This window comes from Zalophus californianus, chromosome 11 (assembly GCF_009762305.2).
Source record: "Zalophus californianus isolate mZalCal1 chromosome 11, mZalCal1.pri.v2, whole genome shotgun sequence".
Lineage (NCBI taxonomy): Eukaryota > Metazoa > Chordata > Mammalia > Carnivora > Otariidae > Zalophus > Zalophus californianus.
The window spans coordinates 81,180,794-81,203,547 of NC_045605.1; the positions used below are offsets into that span (position 1 = coordinate 81,180,794).

General features: G+C 34.0%; 1 protein-coding gene across 5 annotated transcripts in view; it reads left to right on the forward strand.

The window, feature by feature from the left end:
- Positions 1-22,754, forward strand: part of METTL15 (methyltransferase like 15) — a 195,918-nt gene that overhangs the window by 84,162 nt on the left and 89,002 nt on the right. For all 5 annotated transcript variants that reach the window (XM_027581107.1, XM_027581105.1, XM_027581106.1 and 2 more), the window contains exon 3: positions 766-902. In XM_027581107.1, the coding sequence (XP_027436908.1) occupies positions 766-902 (137 nt within the window). The remainder of the gene's footprint in view (positions 1-765; positions 903-22,754) is intronic.

Below are 22,754 nucleotides of genomic sequence, written 5' to 3' on the forward strand. Positions count from 1 at the left end.
AGATGAGTAATTATATGTCACGTTACCAATTAGGTAGATATTGATGGTATCTTCTTTTCTTCTGACTTTCTTTTTCTTTTCAAAGCCTGGGAAACCTAAAAACGCTGGAATTTTAAGTGTCTTTCCCAAAGATATATAGCTACTTTGTGACAAACCTAGAATTTACCCTAGTTGTTTTGACTTAAGCCTTGAGCCTTTTCCAGTTTAGATTTTTAAGGATTTGTCCTGTGACTATTTATTGTTAGGTATATTCATTCTTTTTCCCTCTGTCTCTCTCCCTCTCTCTCTCTCTCTCATTCTTTCTTTGTATTCTTGAATATCTTCATGTGTCATATAAAGCATTTAGAGAAATCGAGATAAAGTGAGCCATACTAATTATAAGCTATCTCCAAATAATGAGAAATTGTTGGAAATACTGTCATCAGCCAGGTGCTGGAAAGCATTAAAAAAGCTAGCAGCATAACACTGTGGCCAGTTTGACCTTTGGAGGAAAATGTAAATTTGTCTTGAATTGGCCAGCCTGTGCCAGAGATTATCATTTTACTGATACTCTGACCATTTCTTTCAGGCTGGTCACTCATAATTGATCCAGGTCTCATGTATAACAGATATAACAAATTGAACTCTAGGCAAACAGTTTTAATTGTTTTTCCAATTGCTATCAGCTCTGAAAATCAATATGTGCTTCTAGAAATTAAGGTAGCTAGCAAGAATGTTTTGTTCATGCTAGGTAGTAATTTTCTTTTTTTTGTGTGTGTTCGCTAGACTTTTCTAGATATGACATTTGGTTCAGGAGGACATACAAGAGCCATTCTACAGAAGGAGTCAGATATTACTCTGTATGCCTTAGACAGAGACCCAACAGCTTATGCAATAGCCGAACAGCTTTCAGAATTGTATCCGTAAGTAATTCTGTTGTATAGTTATTGAATTTTGGTGCTGAGTTTTATAGAGCTCGGTTTACCATTTTGGAATTTGTTCTCCCTTGTATGTTGTTATACTTCACTCTGTTAATATTTTCTCCCTTTTTCCCCCTGAAAGAATTAATGTAAATATTGTTTTTAGTACGACTTAAAATGATATTACTGCCTTTATCCTTTCTGAATCATAAAAATAAATACAAAAATGACTTATGGCTAAAATTTGAAGATGGGTTGAAATCCATCCATGAGTAATATTTTGACAATGGTTTAAAAAATAATTTTTAAAGAATTTATGTGTTACCAGTTTCCAAGAATTTACTGAAGTAAATAAGTATGTGAGAATTCTGCAGAATTCATTAGTTCACATACATCAATGTAATGCAGTTCTTGTCTCTGAATTCTTTTTGAAATTCACAAGTTTAGAGCAATCTATCCCTCAGTCAAGAATTAGGTGAGCTTTCACTGTGGAGCTTTTTAAAAATATAAAACATTGTCTTCATGAGTTGTTAAATCATCTTCCTTTAGAGAAAATTTTGGATTAGTGAATTATGCTATGTTACTTAGAAGTTATCATTCTGTAAAAGGAAAATGTCTTGGAGCTAAGTTGACTACCTACAAATATGTAAAGGGCTATTTTCAGGAATAAGGAATTGTTCTCTCATGCTTCAGAGACTGAAACCAAGAAAATAGATGAGAATTGTAGAGGCAGATTTTGACTTGACGAAAGCCAGAGTTTTTTGCTAGTTGTTAACTGTCCAATAGTGCAAAGGTCTTTTTGGTGAAGTAGCAAAAGTATGACCATGGAAAAGTTTAATCACAGACAGATAGGAAGTTGAATTATTAATCTAGAATAGTCTTTTTCAACCTCTCAGGGCCCAAACTCTTTGCAAATCTATCAGTGTGATTAATTCTCCCAATAAAAATTAACTAAACACACCTAGATTTTTGTTTGCAACATCAGAGGGTTCAGTGGGAATGCCTGAAATCCATTTGACCCCAGGTTATTCTAAGAAAAATATGAGGATATGGTATAATGATGTGATACCTTTTTTTTTTTTTTTTTAAACCTGTCTCTGTCATTCTGCAATGTAACTAAGATGCATCTTCTTTAAGAAACTCTTGTACTACTAGGGCATTCATGTTTGTGAAACACCTTAGGAATTCACCTGATCATGACCTGAGTGTTCATAGAATAAGTCTCCATTATACTTCACTATCACAGAAAAACTGGATTTTCTTAGATATTATTATTTCTTTTTTTAAAGATTTTATTTATTTATTTGAGAGAGAGAAAATGAGAGATAGAAAACACGAGAGGGAAGAGGGTTAGAGGGAGAAGCAGACTCCCTGCTGAGCTGGGAGCCCAATGTAGGACTCGATCCCGGGACTCCAGGATCATGACCTGAGCCGAAGGCAGTCGCTCAACCAACTGAGACACCCAGGCGCCCTAGATATTATTTCTAAAGGCAGTGAGTTCCAGTTCAGTTTTTCCAAGGTCTCTTATTCCTTCAAATAGACTCCTTTTCTCAGAAGGAACTTAAAATTTTATCAATTTTATCAGGTGTAATTTGTTATCTAACAGGAATCTTGAGAGTGTATTCTCTCTTCAGTTTAGAGTTGTAGAAACCATGAGCTTAGGTTAAATGATTTGCTAAAAGACATATATGACTAAATAGAGATAAAGCTGGGACATGTATTCTCCCCATCACCTAATAATAGTATTTTTTTAATTGAAGTGTAGGTGACATACTATGTTTTATAGTTTCAGGTGTATACAATATTTCTACACATTACTCAATGCTTACCATGGTTAAATATAGTCAACATCTGTCACAGTACAGCATTATTACAATATTATTGACTCTATTCCCTATGCTGTACTTTTCATCTCTAGCACTTATTTTATAACTGAAAGTTTGTACCTCTTAGTCCCCTTCACCTACATCACCTGTCCTCCCACCCATCTTTCCTCTGGCAACCACTAGTTTGTTCTTTGTTTTTAAGAGTCTGTTTTTGTTTGTTCATTTTTTTTTTTAACTTTCAGATTCCTCACATAAATGAAATCATATGATATTTGTCTTTATCTGTCTCACTTATTTCACTCGGCATTAATACCCTCTAGTTCCATCCATGTTGTCACAAACGGCAAGATTTCATTCTTTTTTATGGCTGAGTAATATTCCATTGTATGTATATCTTTATTCATCTATCAGTGGACACTTGGGTTGCTTCCATATCTTTGCTATTGTAAATAATGCAGTAAACATAGAGGTGCATATATCTTTTGAAATTAGTTTTTGTTCTGAGTAAATACTAAGCCATGGAATTACTAGATTGTATGGTATTTCTATTTTTGTTTTTGAGGAACTGCATACTGTTTTCCACAGTGGTTGCACCAATTTACATTCCCACCAACAGTACAGGAGCATTCTCTTTCTCCACATCCTCCCCAACACTTATTATTTTTTGTCATTTTGATACTAGCCGTTCTGACTTCTGTGAGGTGATACCTCATTGTGGTTTTGATTTTCATTTCTCTGATGATTAGTGATGTTGAACATCTTTTCATGTGTCTGTTAGCCCTCTGTATGTCTTCTGTAGAAAAATATCTTTTCAGGTCCTCTGCCCATTTTTAAATTGGATTGTTTGTTTTTTTGGTGTTGAGTTTTATAAGTACTTTATGTATTTTAGATATTAACCCCTTATTGGATATATCATTTGCAAATGTCCTCTCTCATTCAGGAGGTTGCCTTTTTGTTTTGTTGGTGAATTCCTTTGCTGGCAAAAGCTTTTAGTTCTTATCTCTTTGATGCAGTCCCAATAGTTTATTTTTGCTTTTGTTTCCCTTGCCTGAGGAGACATATCCATAATAAATATGTTGCTAAGGTGAATGTCTAAGAGATTCCTGCCTTTGTTTTCTTTTAGGAGTCTTATGGTTTTAGGTCTCACATTTAGGTCTTTAATCCACTTTGAATTTATTTTTGTGGGTAGTGGTCCAGTTTCATTTTTGGCACACAGCTGTCCAGTTTTCCCAATACCATTTATTGAAAAGACTGTCTTTCCCTCATGGTGTATTTCTTACCTCCTTTGTGATAGATAATTGACCAGATAATCATGGGTTTATTTCTGGAGTCTCTGTTCTGTTCCAATGAGCTATATGTGTCTATTTTTGTGCCAGTACCATACTCTTTTTATTACTATAGCTTTGTACTATATCTTGAAATATGAGATGATGATTCCTTTGGCTTTGTTCTTTTTCAAGCCTAATAACCTCATTTTATTAAGTTTTGTACTACCTTGACTCAAATCTTATTGAAACTTTTTTAGTTCATCAGTAAGATAATTCTTTGCCAAGGATAATAAATTAGTTAAGGAACAATAGAATAATCAAAATAAGGCAAGAAGAAGGAATTAATATGGATAAAAACCAGAATCAAAGAAACTGAAAAGAAAGAATAAAGAAATTCCAAGTGATCATTCTTTGGAAATAGCAAAATTCCTTTACAGCCTCATTATTAAGGGGAAAAAAAATGATCAAAAACATATGATTAAGATTGAAGAGGACACCAACTATAGACACAAGATAAGTTAATCATAAGATAATACAACCATAATTCTGTGGTAACATGTGAAACCTCAATGAAATGAATAATGTCTTAGGAAATATAAATTATTAAAATTGACTGAATAATTATAAAACTTTAATAGGCCATTATCAGAAAAGAGATAAAAAAAGGTAATTAGAGTACATAGAACAATGCACCATGACTAGATTTGTAATTGTTACCGAGCTCTTAAAAAATAGGGAAGAGCATTGTCTTTTATGCTATTCTTGATCATGGTAAATATATAAAACTTTTTCAGTTCACTTTATATTGAATCTAGCATAGTTTTATACTTAATCCTGCTAGAGGTAGTATAAAAGAAAAAAGAAAAAGTCTAACCTCATTGAAGAATATAAATGCAAAATTCAAAAGGAAATACTAGCATATCTAATTCATGTATCATTTAGTTAAAAGAATAATACCTATGGCCTAATTAAAAGAATAATGCCTAATAATACCTAAAGAATACAGAGATGACTCCAGGTCAGACAGCCAATCAATGGCAGATTGATAAGCATGACTATATGATTATAGCTAGCTATTCTTATTAAAATCTCTATGTTAAACAGGAATATAAGTAAACTACTTAAATGTAAAATAGCCTCTTATCGAGGACAAACAGCAATTATGTTCCCAAAAGGTGAAATACTTATAACAATTTAAGTCAAAATCTGATATAAATATGGATTAGCTTCTATAAATATTACAATCACTATTTTTGGAAGTTCTGGCATATAGAAGTAAGAAACTAGTTAAAATATTCTTCTTGTGATGATTTGACCAAAAGACTTGTAGAATTAATAAGATGATACAATAAGATGGTTGGATAAGAATTTTAAAAAATATACTCAAGTAAATAGTTGGAAAGGGAAATATGAAAAAAATTCCATTCTCAAAAAAGTACCTAACACTATATGGAATATTTAGTAGTAAGTTTAACAAGAAAGGCACAGTTTCAAATTAAAAAAAAATACTTTATAATTTTATTAAAGGACATACAAAATCAAACAGAAGAGAAAACATTTGTTTTGGTGTAGTACAAATTAATATTATAAAAAAAGGTCAGTTCTCCACAGATTTAATGTACTTCCAGGAATTATCTTAATTGATTTAACTTTGATGTATGCTTGTTCTTTATATAATATGATGTTAAGTATATATGGCTGGGGGAGTGACAAGATCTTTTGGGGGAAATAAAAAAGTGAGGGGAAACTTGCCTTACCAGATGTCAGATCATACTATAAAATCACTATAATTATATCAGTATAATATTGGCATGAGAAAAGTAAATTAGTGGAAGACAGAATACAGATACAGATTCAACAATATAATAGATACATACTATACTATAAAATAATTTAATAGAAGGTGAAGATATTTCAATTCTTTGAGAAAATAATGCATTCTTAAATGGTGTTGGTACAATGCTCATTGAACTTGAAGAACATAAAATGGACCCCTATTTTCAGTCAGATTCAAAAATAACTTCCAGATAGAGTAAAAATATATGAAAAATTGAAAAAGAAAATTTTATAAGAAAATTGAAGGGATTATATAGAAAATCTAAGTGTAAGAAAGTTTCTTAAGACTACAAATCACAAATATATAAAATTAAATATTAGAAATATCTAATATTTTATAAAATTTTAGAAGTATATGGCAAGAATAATATGGTATATTTTCCAAACAGTTAATTTGGAAAAAGAAATACTAGTAACATAGAGAATAGGAACAGGATTGACATTCTAGGGAAGGAAAATACTGTTTTCCTGTACCCTCCTAAGTTCTCAGCTGGAGCAGATGCACAAGAGAAAATGCATATTTATTTAAGTTTTACGTGACATAGAAGCCTCCATAAGGAAGTGAAGACCCTAAGACGTGGTTACACCTGAGTATTTCTGTATTAGGTTTGATGAAGTGTGGAAAGTTATGGAAAAATATGATAGGACAAATGTTATGGGCTAAATGTAGTAAACTGGGGGAAACTTAGCAAGCGCCATTCATTCAAATTCTTCTTCCCTTCATCTTGAGAGATAACAAGGCTTCTTTCCTCTGCATATAGGAGGGCATCTCTCACATTGGGTCTTAGGACCTGCTTCAGGAGAAGCTCAGCAAGTTCTTCCTTATGTGCTGTTTCTCAAATTCCTTCAGTTTAAAATATTCAATAGCCCAAGGTGCTGTATTTTGAGGTAGCATGACTGGAACCCCATCAATATTTATCATGTAGGAAGAGTTCTTCCAAAATTGATAATACAACAAAATCCAATTTGGAAAATGAGCAAAAGCTATGGAAGGGTCGTTTGTAGAAGATTAAGGTATGAAAAGATGTTCAACATCAATAGCAGTGATGAAGGAAATGAAATGAAAATAATAATGGTTAATGCTTTACATTTATCAGACTGGAGAGACAGAATAATTTTGAAAGAGAGGATGTGGGGAAAAGGATATTCATCCATTTCTCGTGAACATCTTGTACTATTGAGAAAATACATAACATGCTTAGAATCTGTCTCATCTAAGTAAAAGAATCAGTATCTAAGGAAGCATATCTTCAGAGTTATCATAGACTTTGTATATGCATTGTTTGTATATATTCATGGAGAACTTGAGAAAGAAGGAATTAGTTGCGGAGGGAGGTACGGAGAAAGGGAAAACTGCTGAAAAAAGACAAACTCAGAGATTGTACGTCTCTGCATAATATGGAAAGAAAATGCCAAGCAGTGCTGTATATTATTTATGCATACCTACATATGTAGTTGTAGTGTAAGAATATACATGGGATAGAAAAACACAAATTTGGCCTAGGGATTATTTCTGGGGATGATGGATGGATGGATGGTTGGTTGGAAGAATGGACAGATTAGATGATTATCTTCTTAAAAATACATGTGTAATTACAACTTGTAGTAAGGTGTACAATAAAGGAAACATTTTGTCATTTCACTGTGTCTTTTGAGGAAATATACTAATTTCTTTCTTTCATTTATTTATTTTGCTGTTGTCAAAGAGGAGCTTATGCTTCTGAAAAATTCCATGTTCTTGACTCTCTCAAAATGAAGTCAAAAATAGAAACTAACATTTTCATAGAAAACTAAGAATTTCATAGGAAGGCTGAATTTTATGCTAACCCATTTTAGGTCTTTCAAAAAAGATGGCATGTTGTTTGAAAACTGAAACTTTTCCCTGTTGCCTCTGAAGACTGTAAGAGAGAAAACACATTTAAATTGGAGCAGTACTTTTGCCACAATGGAAGATGGATGTTGGAAGACAGTTTTTAAAAAAATTTTTTTTTCTAAATTTGGGAATAAAATGTGCTCCCTGTACTGAGTTTGGAGAATGTAGACATATATAAGGAAAAAAATAAAAATTGTAATTGATTCTATCATTTGTGATTTTAAGGTTATAAAAAATATAAAACTATTGTTTTCAACAGTTTATAAAAGTAGAGAGCTCTTTGGAATACATTTATAATATACAGAAAAATATAAAGAAAAAAATTAAATTTATAATTCCATCACCTTTATCAGTACTGTGGATTTTGTGTATTTCATTCCATCTTCTTAATTATCAATATTTCATTATATGTACTATTTCTTGTTTGTACTTTCTTGGATATTTTTGCTTTTTATACTTCTAAAGTGTTAGAGTATATTGGTCAAGTTTAAACATTTTATCAGTTATATTAATATAATTAATTTAGAAAGAATTGACATATTTATTCTGCATCCCAATCTAGAAGTATGATACATTTTTTCATTTATTACAGTATTTTGTGTTTCTCATTAATATTTTCTTTTTTCTTTCCTTTTTAAAAAAATATTTATCTCAGAGAGAGAGAGAGAGAATGAGGACATGTGTGCAAGCTGGGGAAGGGCAGAGGGAAAGGGAGAGAACGAATCCTCAAGCGACTCCTCGCTAGGAGCGGAGCTCAACCCTGGGCTCTATCCTAGCACTCTGAGATCATGACCTGAGCTGAAATCAAGAGTTGGATGCTTAACCGACTGAGCCACCCAGGCACCCCTTAATATATTTTCTTGATTAAAATGATAAAATACAGAAAAGCCTGAGAAGAAAATTAAAATAACACTTAATCCCAGCACCAGTGTTGTTTGGTATATTTCTTTCCTAATCATTTTGGTTATATATGTTTATGCATTCAATATGCATAAGTATATATTTTATAAATTTTGATTATACTTATACATTATCAGGTATATTAATACCTGCAGATTAATATATATATAATTACTTATATTTTATTATCACATTCATATTTCATTAAATAATCTTAAGAATAATTTTGTTGGTTGTAGAGTATTTCCTTCATGTGATTATTACTTAATTTATAAGAATTCTAACTCTACTATTGTCTTATCCATGTCCATATTACTGCTATTTTAAATCTTTCTATGCTATATTATTTTAGATGCCTTTCTATAAACAACGAATACCAGATGTATTTTCTGTAAACAAATCTGAGTATGTTTTCTCTAAAAGGATAATTAATTCAGGATATGCTTGCACTCTTTCTGTGTCACCTTGTTTAGTATTTTTCTATTTTTATGGTTTATTGAAATTTTCTTTGGCTTTTAAAATTTATTTTGTCCCTGCATACTTATTTAGTTTCCCTTTTCTCTACCAATTTTGATGACATACCTTTTATTTTTTCATTTACTACTGGCTGATGATAGTGTTTGTTTTTTTTTTAAGATTTTATTTATTTGAGAGAGACACAGAGAGAGAGAGAGCATGAGTCAGGGGGAGGGGCAAAGGGAGAGGAAAAAACAGACTCCCCGGCTCCATCCCAGGACCCTAAGATCATGATCGGAGCTGAAGGCAGATGCTTAACTAACTGAGCTACCCAAGGGCCCCTGATATTAGTGTTTTTTTTAAGATTAAACGTATTTAAACAATTTTTTTTGTTAAGTATGCAGAAGAAAATAATATTCCCATTTTTATTTTACTTTTTTTTCCTATCCCACTGCTTGTCTTTTAAAGTATTACCTTGGATTTATTCATTAATATCTACTGTGGTAATTATTAGTTAGCATTTGCACTGTTTGGCATCATATCTAAAATAATTATTTATACTTAAATCCGTTTAATTCATTTCATTGCTCTCCACTAGACTTTTTTTTTTTAAGATTTATTTATTTATTTGAGAGAGGAAAAGAGAGAGTTGGCGTATATGTGTGCACAAGTGGGGGGAGGGGCAGAGGGCAAGAATATCCAAGCAGACTTCTGATGAGCTGGTAGCCCCCCAGGGGGGCTTGATCTCAGGGCCCATGAGATCAGGACCTGAGTTGAAACTAGGAGTCCAGTACTTAATAGACTGAACCACCCGGGCACCCCACCACTAGCCATTTTTATACAACAAGTCCTATTTTGAGTTCATGTAGGCTCCTATCTCAGTCAAGTGATTACATCTTTTAGTAGTTTTGCTAGAAATATGAAAAGAGGAAACATCTCTGCCTTTGTCTACAGAGACTGTGTTATTCATGCTTTCTTCCATGGGTAATAGCTTGATTTAGTATCGCATTTTGGGCATTTTATGGGTATTACTCTTTTTCTTCTGACATGTAGTGTTGTGGAGAAGTCTGAGGTCAACCCAGTTTCTTTTTTCCCCTCTGAGGTAATGTTTCTCATTCTCCCCACCAGGCTGGATGCTTACTAGAAATATTTCTCGACTATTATTGATATTCACTAATTTCCACTAAGAGATATTACTAATTGGTCTCTTTTCATTAATTTTCCGTGTACTCTGTGAACAGTTTTGGCCTGTGGATCAGATCTTTTCTCTACAAAGGAGTTATTGTGTTAGTTAGACCCCACTTTTTTCCCACTCTCTAACCTTTGAGCACTTCTTATTTGTTGGCTGGAGTTGTATTATCTGTCTGCATGACCTTTATCTCCTCTCAGTGTTTTCTGCTACTTTTCCTTTGCCTCACTAATCTAGGAAATCTCACGGTTATTCTCTGTTACAGATTTGGGTTTCTACAATGTTGATTGTGATTTTTATTGACTCTTATTCAAGTTTTAATTCAGGTGTTAGAAATTATCCTTCCCTGTAACCATACTTATTTGGTTGATCTGATCTTTTCTGCCAATTCCTTTTTATTTCCTTTTGTTTTGTCATCTCATTTTTATGTCTTATTTAATAGCCAGCAGACTTTTATTGAAATTTATGGAATCCAATTCTGTTTCTTTGTAACAAATCTTTTTCTTTTTTTTAAAGATTTTATTTATTTATTTGACAGAGGGAGGCACAGACAGAGAGGGAACACAACAAGCAGGGGGAGTGGGAGAGGGAGAAGCAGGCTTCCTGCGAAGCAAGGAGCCTGATGCGGAGCTCGATCCCAGGACCCTGGGATCGTGACCTGAGCCGAAGGCAGATGCTTAACGACTGAGCCACCAAAGTGCCCCGTAACAAATCTTTCAAAAGTATGCTTTTGGTCTGTATCTTGAGTTCAGAGTTTTCCTTTTCTCTTCCGGGATCTTTTCACAGGCCCCATCTTGGTCATGTATTTATGAGTGTAGTTTTTACCTTTTGCATCGTTTTTTTTCTTTTTTTTTTTTTGACCTGCTCATTGTTCCATTATGTGGAGCTAGATTCTTCACTTTAGATTTTAAGCTAGAAAATTACTTGAGGTACGTGGTCTCATTACAAATATTTAAACATTTTGCAATCCTTTCCTAGGATCTGCCAATAGGAAGAGGATTCTATTTTCTTATTCTTATCAGAGAACACAGTTCGTAAAAGCTACTGCTCCCATAATCTATTATTTCTGTGGATTTTCCAGTCTTCCTATTCTAGAGAGATTCTTCATATCCAGGGTACCTTTTGACAGAACCTATTCATTTCTGCCCTTGATACTATTACATTATATGAATTGTAATCCCTAAATAGGTGTAATAATAAAGGTATTTGTGCCTGGATATGAAGAAGTGGCAGGGTAAAATGGTCCGATTAGCCTCAGAGTATTCCTGTCTGCACAGTTTAAATAATCCCTTCAGGGGCTTTTTTGTGTTTCCAAGGCAATGGGTATGAATGGAACATTCTTAACTTTTTTAACTAAGTGTTTCCACTGCCTCGAATCAGGCTCTAGTCTTACCTTTGGTAAGAAGAGATATTTTCCCTGAATTCTCCATTTTTGAGGAACATTTTTAGTTATTAATACTAATTTGAACATCCATTGTTTTGTTTGCTTTCAGAGAAGATTAAATAGGTATCAATAGCTGGCCTTCATTTTTTGAATTAAAGTTTGTTCCATGGTCATTAAATGGAGCGTTACAGGGATGCCTGGGTGGCTCCGTCGGTTAAGCATCCAACTCTCGGTTTCGGCTCAGGTCATGATCTTGGGGTCGTGGCATCAAGCCCTGTGTAGGGTTCAGTGCTTAGCGTGGAGTCTGCTTGAGATTTTCTCTCTCTCCCTCTCCCCCTTCTGCTCATGCTTTCTCTCTCCCTCAAATAAATAAATAAATATCTTTTAAAAAATTGGGTGAGTTTCAAGTATATTTACTTGTATGACATGATCTATTCTAAATTATCCATAATATTTCTTCTTAGTTATATAGTCTGTTCTCTGGCACTTGAAGTTTACCATTTATCTTTTCTTCCTTTTAAGTCACCATTTCTTATTTTTGGTTAAATTCACACAGGAAACCAGGGCAAAGGCAAAGGGCAAAGGCAAATCTAGACCTCATGGCTTCGGGCTTGCTGCTTGTGTTCGTTCTTTCTACCACTCTGCAATATAGAAGAATATATTAAAAGTAATTTAGTCATATTCTCTAGCAGAACCAATATTCATACCTGGGCATTTTATTTGCAGGGCCAGTGTAAAAATCATGTAACGAAATATACTATCTTAAACAGTCCTATCCACCTAAGATTTAGATTTAGATACGAGACACAGCTGTTACTAATCTTGCTAACTATAGGAGGTCAGTTCTGCTATGCACCATCAAAGTGAAAGAATTTTTATAAATATAAACAAGCATAAAAAAAGCAACTTGGAAAAATTAACTAGACCATTTTGAACTATTGTTGAACATCTGTCACTATTTTCACTATTTTTGGCAGTATAATCATTAGTAAAATGAGATCTTATATTTTGCCCCACTGAATACTATTAAATATAACTTTTGCCCAAGGGATATCTGCCTTACAGAATGAAGGCGTTTGGGGATGTGAAAGTATGTGATTTTCTTGTATACTAAACATTTAGTTCCAAAGCTTGTGAAAACATGTATTGTACATAGTAGTTTTGGAGCAGTCTGGCTGTTCTCGTGGTTCCAGGGGGAATGAGGACATAGTCCATGCCTTCACAGAGCTCATGATGTAAATGGAAAATAGATAGGAAAAGATAATTTCACTGTTATTTAATTGCAGTTGCGCTTATGGCCAAGAATGACTACAGTATGTTCTAGGAGCAGTATGTTCTAGTCTAGTCTAGAATATCTAGAAACCTACCTGAGTACATGAATTTAAGACAGGACCTGAAGAATAAGTGACTATTAGCCAGGTGAAGAGGGAGGGATGATGGAGCAAGAGTGAGCATTTGTAGTAGAGAGAACAGAATATTGAAAGATCTTTAGTGGGAAAGAGAATGTCAGTGAAGGGGCTATAAAATGAACAGTGTGAATGGATGAGAGAGGTGGAGTGGATAGAGAGGTAAACTAGAGCCAGATCATACAACGCCTTGTTAAGGATTTTGGACTTTAAGAGTGATGGGAAGGTACCAACGTGCTGAAACAGGAAACTGACGTGATCACATTTGTATTTTTAACAGATTATTCTGCCTGAAAAATATGGGTAAAATCAGGAAACAATTAGAACAGTTAAAAGGCTAGGAATTTCCACTCTGTATGAAAGCTGGTAGTGGCTGGGCCTTGAAGATTTCCTTTTTCTGATTATCTTATTAGAAATTCTACTTTGCTCTGATGGTCCATGGCTTCCCATTTTAATGGGATTCTAAGAGATTAAAAGACGTCATTCCAAGGTAAAATTGTGTCTCATGCTTATAGGTGAAATTTAAGTTAATATTGTGATATTAAATTTTAAAAGAGTGTTCAAGAATTCCCATTCATCTGACTTGGCCAATATAGGGTAGAAGACAAAGAATGAGTAAATTCAATCCTGCATGTTCCCAAGTCCTACAGAGTATTTGCATTCTCACAGAAGACTTTCAGTAATTAGCTTTCCTCCGGAATCTGTCCCACCTCTTATTTTTCCTCTCTAGGGGAACAGCACCACCTGGGAAACATACATTTTTATGGGTGAATGAACCCAGGAACTAGTCCTACTTAACCATTACTTTTCCCTCACCCCCTTGTGTCTAATCAGCAGTAAGGGTCTTTCAGTTGTACCTCAAGACTTGGCAACTTTAATAGTTGACCTCTCTTTTTTCATTTTTCACCACCGACTGCTGCTTTTTTTTGAATTCCAGCTCTGCTGTTTACTCACTGTAAAACCTTGGATACATTGCTTAACTTCCCTTTCCCTCAATTTCCTCAGCTTTAAGTTGGGGATAATAATAGTACCTACCTCCTAGGAATGTGGTAAGGGTTAGACTTAGAACACTGTTTAGTATATCCTTTTAGTGAGTCATGAAGTCTTTTTATTGGGTCTTGATAAACATTTTATGGAATGGAATAGAAAACAATAGGAAATACAGTATATCACATGAAGTTAAATTTAAGTATTGTTTTCAATGAAATATGTATGTATATGTATAGATATATGTGTGTGTGTGTGTGTATGCACATACATACACACATATTGTATTTTTTATTTTAAAATTTTTATTTTAATTCCAGTTAGTTAACATACAGTGTAATACTAGTTTGAGGAGTACATGATCGTGATTCAACAATTCCATACATCATCGAGTGTTCATCATGACAAATGCGCTTCTTAATCCCCATCACCTATTTAAATATATATTGTATTTTTGTATATGGGATTGCAGTGAAACCATATTTTTGACTATCTTGATTGAAATTTTTTGAAAACTTTCCTCTGTGGCTACATTCCACATATTCACATTGTGTACTAAATATTCACTCAAGACAGAAACTCTAATGCATATCCATATCCCTAGAACCTGGCTCTGTGCTTGAAATATATATGGAAGCTAACAAGGGTTTGTTTATGGTTCACACAAAAAGAACCCAGTGGTATGGAGGGCAGTTATACCTTTTAGGATCCTGTTGTTTGGAAAGCCCAGTTTTCCTGGAGAATTAGAACCCCCTGAAAACTACCATCCCTTAACCTGTACTTTGCCCAACTGTCTTGCCATGAATGAGATAGGATGTAAGATATTAGAAACTGACTCGGAAGAAAGGACACATGGTTGGGAGTGGAATAATGTTTCAAAGTAAGAGATAAAGCATGATGTCTGTAATCAAAACACTTATAAAGTATGACAGAAAGTTAAGGGATGATGAGCAGGCTGAGAAAGGTACCTTATTCTAAATTGACTAAATGAATTGCTTTTGTCCATTTTTTAAGGCAACCCTTAATCTTCTGAATTCTTATCAGGTGTAATGGATAATCTCCATTTGTCCCTAGACTCTCCCTCCACGCTTGTCCACATTGAATCCCAGAAGATAACCTTTTTATGGATTTATCAGCAAACTTCCTTGTCTAGCTTTGGATTGAGTTCAGCAAACGGGAGGCACAGGCAGGAAATGAGAGGGCAGAGAAGAGTGAGGTCAGAGTGTGCGTCAGCAGTGGCCACACTCCGCTTCAGAGATCATTGTTCATGGGGCTCCTAACAAATACATCTCTTGCTCTTTGGGATTTCACTTGTCACTCCTTGTCCTTGCATTTTCACCTCTTAGCTTGGGGTGCTTCTCATATCCCTTTTGACCCTACTTAACCTAGTCATACTTTTGTAAATAGTCTCTTCATTAAACTTTTTCTAGTTATCCCTGCTTGGATGTGCTATTTTTTTCTTAACAGAAACTAGATTTACAAGGTTTGTGACTCTTCTTTATCTCTGGATCCTCCTTCTGTGGTCTCATGTGGATTTGACTTATGACAAATGTCCATCTCCACTGGTGGAGAAGGAGTCTAGATTTTGGAATCAATCAGTCCTGGTTTGGAGTCTTATTTCTGCTTTTTAGATAAGTGACCTAAACTTTCTGAAGTTTATTTCATCTCTGAAATGAGGTACTTTTTATACCTCATGGTGTGTAATGAGGATTAAATAAAATTATGCAATTAAATTGTTTAGCTTAAAATTGTTTAATAAATGTTAGCTATTGTTGCTTTGTTATAACTGTTATATAAGATAGTATATAATTATACTAATAATTATTGCCATTACAGAGTATGGCAAGTTTCTTTGGCATATACGAAGATGATGACTGGCTTTTATTTCCTGTCTTTGCCTGCTTGGTTCCTTAACATGCACAGATCAGAGTTGGTCTAAGATTTCAGGTGTGGGACACTCATCCAGCTTTCCTCACCTTGCAGTGTCTGGAATCTGTCTTTTATTACAGACTCGTTATCAGTGTAAATACTGAAGACTATGTCACAGTTCCAAACACTGCTTCACTGAGCTGTATCATTGTCTTCCTTTTTACCTCCAGCCCCCTAGACTTATTGATTGTGATTTCTCTATCAATTCTTGGCTTCAGGCTAAAATAATGAATGCCATGAAACAATAAGAAGACACCTTTTCTATGTATCTCTGTCCTTTGGCTCTCTCCTTCTATATTCATATGCTGCTGCCTTCCCAAAAGCTACTTTTTCCTCATTTAAGAAGGTTAAGGTTTTCCAGCATGTAATTTTTAGTCCCTTCTTGTTCTGAAACCTGAAAATTCTGAGAGGCTGATTCCTGAGTCCTCTTCATAACTTTTAGATTTAAGTTCTTATTGTTTATTATTTAACTCATTACTGACATGGAGAGACAAAGTCTGCAAGTGTTTATTTCAAATAAAATCTTTGGTTTTTGTTTTCTCACATTACAAACTTAACTCTAGGTCTATATAATTAACACCCATTCCCAAGTGGTCTTATAGATTAATTTCTTCACTTAGAATGTTTGACTTAAAGGTTTACAAAACTGATTCATGGAAGTCAACATGTATATTTGAAATGCAAATCCTATTTCATATTGTGATAACTATGAGAAAATGAATTACCTCTTCACAAACTTAAGATAATCCATTTTTATTGCCTACGTCATTTGAACATATCCATATGGTACCAGGATGAGAATAGCAGCTTGTTCAGTACAAGAATGACTATACCTAGAAAGACTTCATTTATTTTATCTTGGGTAAATAATACATATTTAGAGACATATTTTATTACATATGAGAAAATTTTAGTAAAACCCTTTATGTTTGGGCTTCTGAGATATTAAAAGAATGAAAACAATAGTTGCATTTTCTCTAACATCATAAACTAGTTAAATCAAAATAAGTTTGCTATATTTTATGTATAATTCTCCTGTTCTCTACACCCCCACTTTTGTCTGATATTTAAAGTAAAACTGAGACAAACAGCTGCTAGATTAGATTATCTACTTTCGTATTTTATTCTTGTTTCCTGAGAGAATGCAATCTAAATTTAATACACAATTCAACATTCATTTTAGTGCCTGCTGAGTATAAGGAAATAGGCTTGGCATGGGGAATGCTCAGAAACTCCAAGATAAGCTCTCTGTACCATGAGAGGGTTCATTATCTAATACAAAGACAGGTAAGCCAATAATGAGATCAGTTAGATAAATCTCTTGGAAGGGAAAATACCAAATGTATTCTAAGTCCAAATTTGAATTATTTTTGGGATATCTATTATTTTCCCTAGTATTATTTGTTATTCATTTAATGAACTTCAAGAAACCCTATTTTGGGGCAGATATTAAACCACATTCTGGGAATACTGCTGGATAAAAAGAGCAATATAATCCCTTCCTACTTTATCAAGAGTGACAGATACTAAATAGGTGTTTACAATAGAGAGCAGAGAGGGTCAGGACCCAGAAGTATTAGATATTACAGAAATAAACCGGTTTTTAAAAAGATTTATTTATTTATTTATTTATTTTTAGAGAGAGAGAGAGACGCTCAGGGGGAGGGGCAAACGGAGAACAAGAGAGAGAGAATCTCAAGTAGACTCCCTGCTGAGTGCGGAGCCCTACGTGGGACTTGATCCCATGACCCTGAGATCATTACCTGAGTCGAAACCAAGAGTTGGGCTTTCAACCGACTGAGCCACCCAGGGCGCCAGAAATAAGCTTTCATATCATGGAAGAACTGATTCTATGTTATTTAAATAAAATACCATTACTGCAAATATTTATGAAAAGGAGGAGTACTCATTACATAACATGTTATGGATATTTCATAGGGACAAGTAAAATGTCTTTAATAACTAGATCAAGTTAAATGAGCTGTTCAAGTAATACTTATATATAGTAGGCTTTACTCCATGGTAAAATTCTTACTGTTTTTCAATGATGAACCATAGCTTTCCAGATAAAGTTAAACTTTCTGGCTTACCATGGGGGGCTACTAAGGATTTGGCCTCTGTCTTTTCCGTAGACTCATGTCCAATGACTCCTTACCAGTTTCTTCATACCCTCTGTGAAATACTAAACTACTTTTACATAAACTCATCATGTTGTGTCATACTTTAGGTCCACATGCTGTTCATTTACCTGGAGCATTATTTATCCTGCTTATCTTTCAAGACTAAGCACTGTGGCCTCTGTGAGCTCACCAGTGACTCCCAGTTTGATTTAATGTCCCTTTTTTGTTCGCCATCACACCCCATGCAACTTTTGTTCAAGTTCTTAACACTGTTCTCATGGTTTACTTCCATATATTATAGGCTCCCTAAAGTATGGTTCTATCGTACCTGACTTTGTATCTTCCAAATTCTGTAGTAGATCGAGTAAGTACTTGATTAATATGGATGGAGGGAGAAATGAATGGGTGATGATTTTCCATTTTCTGTATCAAATATGTAAAAGTCAAAATTAGATATAATTTGCTGAGTTTATCTTGCTTACCATTTCACAGTGTAAATAAAACCCTTCTAAATCTCCAAACCACTGTTTGAAATAATGGTATTCTAGATCTAGGTTCTATGGAGAATTAAATGGCTAAGTGCAGATTCATCTACTCACTAAATACTTATTAAGAAATACTAGGAGATAGACTCTGATTGGATATACTTTACAATGACCTAAGAGCCCTCACTACCAGTTTTACTATGGAGAAACTAGTTATCACTTCTGTTTCCATTTGAAGTCCTGCACATCCAGGGAACCGATATGGAAATATGTATATTCTCATTACAGAAAGGTGTTTAGATAGCATATGTTCTAAGAAATTTTATTCCCTTTTCTAGTAATGCTAGTCTGTTTTCCTTTCAATGAAACTGAAAAATTCAGATTTAGGATGTCAAATTCCTAAGATAAATTTAATAATTTCTTCTAAAGGAAAAAAGGTCAATACTACATGACATTAAATGATCATGTAATAATTAAAGATATCAGGATGCATAGAATAATTTAGAAGATACTTTTTGTATTAACATCCTTACTTATTTTGTATCTTGAAGAATTATTTTTCATATAAGCAGGTATATTAAAAGGAACATACTGTGTACAGTGTGTAGGCTCAGCGTAGGATTTTCTGCACTAAAATTTTGCAATGATATTGGTTAATTGCTAGATTTTAGGCACCTTTCTAACCTTCTTTTTAGTGGGTGTGAAAGGGTTTATTTGTAAGAGGTATTACTACTGACAGAATTTTATCCTTTTCCCCTGGAATCTCAACAGCAATTCCCATGTTAGAGGCATCCCCAGAAATCTTGTCAAAGGATTTCCACCTACACTCTGAATATCTAATAGGGCTTGACCCATTTTTTTCCCTTATTAAGGTAGCAGCATACACATCATGGAGAAAAATAGAATAAGAACTAGTCTAAGCTTGGAATTTCAAAAAGTTATCTACCTATATGCAAAGAATTGAAGTGGAAACCAAAATTAGTCTTTATTTCTTATTATACCCCTAATAAAAGTCTAAATTTCTCATATCAAGAGATCACATCTGGTATCATGAGTGTGGTTTTATTTTTAGCATTGTAACATTTATATGTGTACTATCAAAAGCAATGCATGTGAATACCAAAAATGAACATTGTATATCAAGAATACTCCTTTGTTTCTGATTTCAGGATGCAGAATATACTTTTTTTTTTTTACAAACTACTTTATTGAGGTAGGATTGACACACAAAAAGCTGTATGTATGTAGTGTAGATAACTTGATGAATTTGGAGATAAATATATGTTCATGAAACCATCACCACAATCTATGCCATAAACACATCCATTACTTCCAAAAGTTTATTCCCATCCTCTTTATTATTATTTTTTGTGTGATAAGAAGACAACGTAAGATTTACCCTCTTAGCAAATTTTAAAGTATACAATACAGTATTGTTAACTTTAGGCTCTATGCTTTAACAGTAGATCTCTTGGAATTACTGATCTTGTATAACTGCAACTTTGTACCCTTTGACTAATACCTCCCCATTTCCTCCTCCACCCAGTACTTGGCAACCACCATTTTATTCTCTGCTTCTGAGTTTGACTATTTTAGATTAGGACACAAGGTAGTTTCCTTACTGGTTAAATAATATAGATACTAATAACGAAGTGAAGACTAAGACTTTGAATAGTAATACTGGTAAAATTCTTTAAAATCAAGCAAAAAAATATAGTGTCAAGAATAAGAAAAAATATTTTAAAAATAACTGTATTCATATAAACGATCACATCTGGTGTTAAATTTCTTTATCCATCTGAACCATAAAATTCTTTTTTTTTTTCCTGTGACATCCAAATACTCACATATAGAATGTGGCTGATTTTTTTTTTAAAACCTAAATGATAAAAGTGTCTTTGGAATACAAGACTACCTTCAGTTTTTCCCTCTCATTAACTGTCTGACTTGGAGCAAGTTCCTTTATATGTTAGTTACCTCATCTTCCTCCTGATGAACGTGGTATTATAGGCTTTGAGAAAATAATGTGTAATTATTTAAGCAAATGTTAATTGTTGTTACTATAGCAGTTGCTTCTTATGCTGTAGTTAATTTGTAGTCACCCAGCTAACATCCAAGTACAAATATATAAGTGGTGTATTCGTTTTTCTTTTTTAGTTATTCCATAATCTGTATTCATTGTTTTGAATTCCTCCTTCCCTTCTTTCTTGGATTCACCCAAATATGACTTTCAACTGCCCCACATCCCAACTCTACCAAAATCCCACCCTATCAAAGATACCAGTGATACCACATTTCCAAATTCAGTGCACCATTCTGATTCCTCATCCTACTTGAACCAGAAGTATCATGTGATGTAGTTAACCACATCCCTCTTCTTCAAACTATTTTACTTGGGTTTTCTGGTTTTCCTTCTTCCCAATTTCCTTCTCGTCTTTCGCTTATATTTGTGCTTCTCTGGAGCTCATTCTACAGGCCTCTTTTCTGTTGACAATCATCCCCTCAGTAATCTTATCTGGTCTCAGAGCTTTAAAAACTATCTAGCCATTGATGACTCTCATATTTTTATCTTTAGACTTCAGTGCTTAGTTAACATTTTCACTTGGCTATCTAATAGAAATCTCAAATCTAACACATCCAGACAAAGCTCTTGATCTTCCCCCTTAAAACTTGCTTTGCCCTGAATCCAAGCATCTGTTAAGTACAATTCTGTTCTTTCTATTTGCTCAGGCAAAATAAAATAAAAAAATTTTAATTAAAAAAAGAATATTGCCTTTTTCATATGCCAGTACAATTCTGTATGGAAATCCTGTTAGCTGTATCTTCAAAATATACACAAAATATTCCTATAAACCACCTTAGTGATACTACTGTGATTCGAGCCAACCTCATTTCCTACCTGGATTTTTGCCTCCCAACTGATCTCCTTGCTTCTGCTATTGTAATATTTTTGTAGCCTATTCTTAGTGCCAGAACAAGTCGTTCTAATTTTTAAAAACAAATTAGACCGTGCCATTACTCTGCTCTGTGCCCACCTTTATTTTACTTCATTCTAGCTTCCCCAGCCTTCCAGCTTCCTTCCTATTCTTTGAAGATTTCAAGGACACTGGAACAACAATTAGAGAGATATGGATTAAATGATACCTGGGTAAGAAATTAGATAATGGAAAACTCTTTTAATCTGCTGATGTGTTCTAAACTTGAAAAAAATAAAAGCCAAATGGAATTATTTAGCAAGATGATTGTCAGTAAATGAAAGATGTATTTTTAAAGAGCTTATCAGATTTCTCAAACTAGTAAAATACTCTGGAAACATTTTCTTGAAATATTGTTTTCTAGCAACACAGTCATTTGTTCATTTATTTAACATTTTTGTTTTGTTTTTTAAAGATTATTTATTTGGCAGAGAGACACAGCGAGAGAGAGAGAGAGAGCTCAGGCACTTTTCTCTGGGCTTGGGTTAAATCATGAACAAATTAGACAGTACTATACCCATGGGAGTTAATTCTAGCAGGGCAGAACCCATAATAAATGTAATAACTAAATTGTCTAGTATGTGAGAAAGTGCTACATGCTATGGAAAACCACTGGAACAGAGCGAAGGGGATTGAGACTCGGAGAGAGGTGAGTATAGAAAAACCGAGTTGCAATTTTCAGTAGGGTAAACAGAATCTCATTAAGAATGGGACGTTTGAGCAAAGATTCAGAGAAGTTGAGAAATTAGCATGGGATGATCTGCAAGGATGAGTATTGAGCCAGAGGAGCAGCCATGATAGGGTGAAGGCATAATGGTTATACCACCCATACCCAGTATGTTTAAGGAAAGAAAAGGAAGTCCATGTGGGGAGTAGATAATGAGCAACTAAGATATTAGGAGTAAGAGATGATGTCAGAAAGCTAACGGCTGGGAGGGAGGTGGGGGGTGATGCTTAGATGACAGATCCTGCAGAGCTTTGTAGGCCATTGAAAGAACTTTGGCTTTTATTCTGAATGAAATGGGAAGTCATCACAGATTTTTGAGCACAGGAATGAATGACATTGTCTGACATGTTTCAAAAGCACAACTCTGGTTGCTATGTTGAGAGTACTCTCAAGGAGCCAAGGGCAGAAGCAAGGAAGCTAGAAATAGTGGGGCTATTAAAATAATATCAATGAAACTGTTTAAAATTCTAGTCTTGATTAGAATTCTTAGAACA